We start from the raw sequence: 3,854 nt of genomic DNA, 5'->3' as shown, positions 1-3,854 counted from the left end.
GTGATAAAAGAAAGATATTTACTCAATCAAGTCAAATGAAGAAAGGTCATGTGTTCCAGTGTTAATTCTTGAGTGTGTAGTATCAAATAATATAATTTTTGATTGCATTTGCTATTCCAGATGTATATACTAATTGTTATTGACAACTCCAAACACAATTATCAACATTGTAGATATATTTTATTGAACTAAATAATCTATGTTTATATTTCTATTTTGTTCACAGACGTACGAGTTATTATTCCGATGGCTTGCACCTTATAGCGTCATTGAATAATACAGCAAAAGGTCTTTGGCTTAAATTCACCATTCCGGTCGGCGATAGCACTCATAGTGGGGATTTCCAAGTGAGTTTACGTTTATAAGGGTGTAGGAGAAGAATTAGAGAGAAAAAAAAAGTGATGAGGATAAGTGAGGCAGGAATGGACAGAGAGAGAGACAGACAGACAGACAGACAGTGAGAGACTGAAAGAGATCATTATTGAGCTGTGATATTGAGAGAGTGAAAAAGAAAAAGAGAGGGAGAGGAGAGGGTTATCCTCACCCTTACTTAATTAGTCCCTGTGCGGGCTCACAATTCATATACAAAACAGGTATAATAATATTTTAAAATAAATACCCTTAAATTATTAAGAATTCCAAGCACTACAAGAATTCAGTCATTGGCTTACATATCGGTAAGGTGATATAACACTCCCACCCTCATCCAGATAAGTCCCCTCCTGGGCTTACATAAGCAAATACAGCGCACAAAAATATGCGCACGCAATATATAATTATAATCCCGGAAAAGAGATGAGTCAATTGTTGAGAGGAATGGTTGTGTTTCAAGAGAATGATGCCTAACATACGCCAATCATCAACAACAACGTAGAAGACATTATATTTGCGAGGTATGTGTATAATATTGGTGCAAATTGCCTGTACCTTTTCAAAATCTCGAATACCTGACCGTTCCTAATAATCCACACAGCCTGTTCAGGTAAACCTGTTATTTCTGCATTTCTATGTCTGAAGCATATGACACTAATATATAATGCATCAATGTATGTGATCTAGGTAAACAACACATCCTGCATCCTTTTTTCTTGCTCGCTTGTTGGAACGCCTAATTCCCAATAGTATTTATATCCAAGCCTCAAAAATTGGCAGAATCAGACCCAGAAGCATCTAGGTTATCATAACTTAAAGAAGAAATCATGCTGTTTTATGAACCATAAATAAGATTCAACTTTCAACAATAAAGTCTTACTTTCTATAATAACCAGGTGGTCCTAGAAGGCGTAGCAGATCCGGATGTACGAGGCACTCTTACGCTCGACGACTTCGCAATGTCGCCAATATGTGAACTCTCGCCCATCCAAAACCTACCTGGCGGGGACGACCTGACCACACCTTCCCCTGTCTGCCTGCCGCCCCAATTAGCATGTGGCAACGGACTCTGCTACTACCCAGAGGACATATGCAACTTTATCGATGACTGCGGAGACGGAACGGATGAGCTTCAGTGCAGTAAGTTGTCCGTAGTGGATTCGGGCTGTGAAATCCGTAAGGCCCGGCTGATGAGTAGTTTATCAAGGCATGTTCTATTTGGTGAAATGATTCGGATGGTGATAATGGTTATGCTGTTGAATGTGTTTGCAGTACAGCGTATTAGGGTAATAAAGAAAATAATGGTACTTTTATTGATGTCACTCCACTATTACGGCAGCTAGGAGTTGTGACTTCGAGACGGAAGGCGACCTGTGCGGCTGGTTCGTGAGCGCGGCGAGCTCCATCCCCTGGCAGCGTGGGGGGTTCCCTGCCCCTCTCCCCGGACCCCCTGTTGACCACGCCTTTGATGCCTATGCGCATGACCTCTTCACGGCCAAGGAAAAGGTAAACAAAGGCATTGTATTTGGGGTGTTTTTTCTATGTTCTACGATTGCAACGTTTTTTCGGTTGAATTACTTGTATGGATGTTGTACCACTGTTGTGTAAGTAATTGTTATGCTGATGTTTATAATAAGTAGTAGTAGCAGCAGAAGTAGTAATAGTAGTAGTGGTAGTGGTAGTGGTAGTTGTAGTAGTGGTAGTTGTAGTAGTAGTGGTAGTTGTAATAGTAGTGATAGTTGTAGTAATGGTGGTAGTTGTAGTAATAGTGGTAGTTGTAGTAGTAGTGGTAGTTGTAGTAGTAGTGGTAGTTGTAGTAGTAGTGGTAGTTGTAGTAGAAGTGGTAGTAGTAGCAGCAATAACAACAACAACTATAACAATAACAGCAGCAGCAGCAGAAGCAGCAGTAATAGTAATAGTAGTAGTAGTAACGGTAGTAGCGGTAGTATAATGATGATAATATAGTGATAGTCGTAATAAAGATAATAAAGTAACATAAATAAATATGATGATGATAAGTAAAATTAATGTTTTCTTCTTTTCCTCTTTTATTCAGAGCACTGGAGGACAGGTCGCCATCTTGGAGTCCCGTGTGTTTTCGCAAGTCGGGAAGGAATGTACTCTCGTGTTCTGGCACTACATGTTGTCTACGGGCGCCGAGTCCTCGAGTCTGGCTGTTTACAAGAAATCGGAGGAAACTGCTGTAAGAGGAACCCAAGTGTGATTCACTGATTAATGACGACGGTTATGTTACTGTGGAATAATGAGCATAAGACTAATGTTAATTGGAATAAGAAATTTGATAATGCCGATGATGGCGGTTATGTTGATAGGAATGAGAATTGGATTAAGGGAGAGTGGCGATGGCGAAAATCAAGGAGAATAATGATAAATGGTGATCATGATGTTATTGGATACCGTAATACAACACATCAACTACAGCAAAATAATACAAGCAACAATCGTTATAGCACCACCATTATATATATATATATATATATATATATATATATATATATATATATATATATATATATATATATATATATATATATATAGCACCACCATAATATATATATATATATATATATATATATAAATGTATATATATATATATAAATCTATATATATATATATATATATATATATATAAATGTATATATATATATATATATATATATATATATATATATATATATATATATATATATATATATATAATATGGGGGGCGTGTGTGTGTACATACTCAAAATCACAAGAGCAATAGTCAGACCTTCTGTCGTTCGCACAGTCCAGCGGCCACGACGCGGACATGCTGTGGTTCGAAATGTCCAGCTCCGGGAAGTGGGCGAAGGAGTACCTGGGCCTCGGGCGCCTCGGGAGCAAGAGGGACTTCACCGTGTTTTTCAAGGCCGTGCACGGCGACGACGAGGTGAGCGCGGGAACAGCTGCGTGGAAGTCCGTCAAAGGCGGATTCGTGTATGGCGGGTCTTGTCGATGTAGTGTGGCGTCCGCGACGACTGTGTTTTAGATATTTTGTGGTTAAAAGCAGTGTGATGAATGATTCATAAGTTCGCTTTCATGATTGCCATATTAAACAACTTTTCTTATTAATATATATATATATATATATATATATATATATATATATATATATATATATATATATATATGTGTGTGTGTGTGTGAGTGTGTGTGTGTATACTTGTATGGATATATCTCACTCTATTTATTCTCTCAGACTCATATAGCCATCGACGACGTGAGCCTGGAGCTGTGCACGCCCGAGAGCTCTTGCCACACGACCACCGAATTCACGTGCGCAGACGGCTTGTGCATCCCCCGCCAGTTCGCGTGCGATGCCAAGTACGACTGCGACGACAAGAGCGATGAGTTTAACTGTACTGTGGTTGATGTATGTCTTATGTTGTTTATTAGAACTTCTGCTAAGGGTTCTAGATATTATGACTCAACAGGATAC

General features: G+C 38.9%; 1 protein-coding gene across 1 annotated transcript in view; it reads left to right on the top strand.

Annotated features, from left to right (window-relative positions):
* The window catches only part of LOC113822184 (MAM and LDL-receptor class A domain-containing protein 2), a gene marked incomplete in the record, with an annotated part of 143,564 nt that overhangs the window by 117,758 nt on the left and 21,952 nt on the right, over positions 1–3,854 (top strand). Inside the window, 6 exon segments of the mRNA XM_070143920.1 lie at positions 227–347; positions 1,269–1,512; positions 1,712–1,878; positions 2,429–2,575; positions 3,165–3,305; positions 3,615–3,788. Of these exon segments, the coding sequence (XP_070000021.1) occupies positions 227–347; positions 1,269–1,512; positions 1,712–1,878; positions 2,429–2,575; positions 3,165–3,305; positions 3,615–3,788 (994 nt within the window).

The sequence above is a fragment of the Penaeus vannamei genome, chromosome 31 (genome assembly GCF_042767895.1).
Source record: "Penaeus vannamei isolate JL-2024 chromosome 31, ASM4276789v1, whole genome shotgun sequence".
Lineage (NCBI taxonomy): Eukaryota > Metazoa > Arthropoda > Malacostraca > Decapoda > Penaeidae > Penaeus > Penaeus vannamei.
The sequence above is the reverse complement of the archived record's forward strand: the minus strand, read 5'-3'. Positions and strand labels throughout refer to the sequence as shown.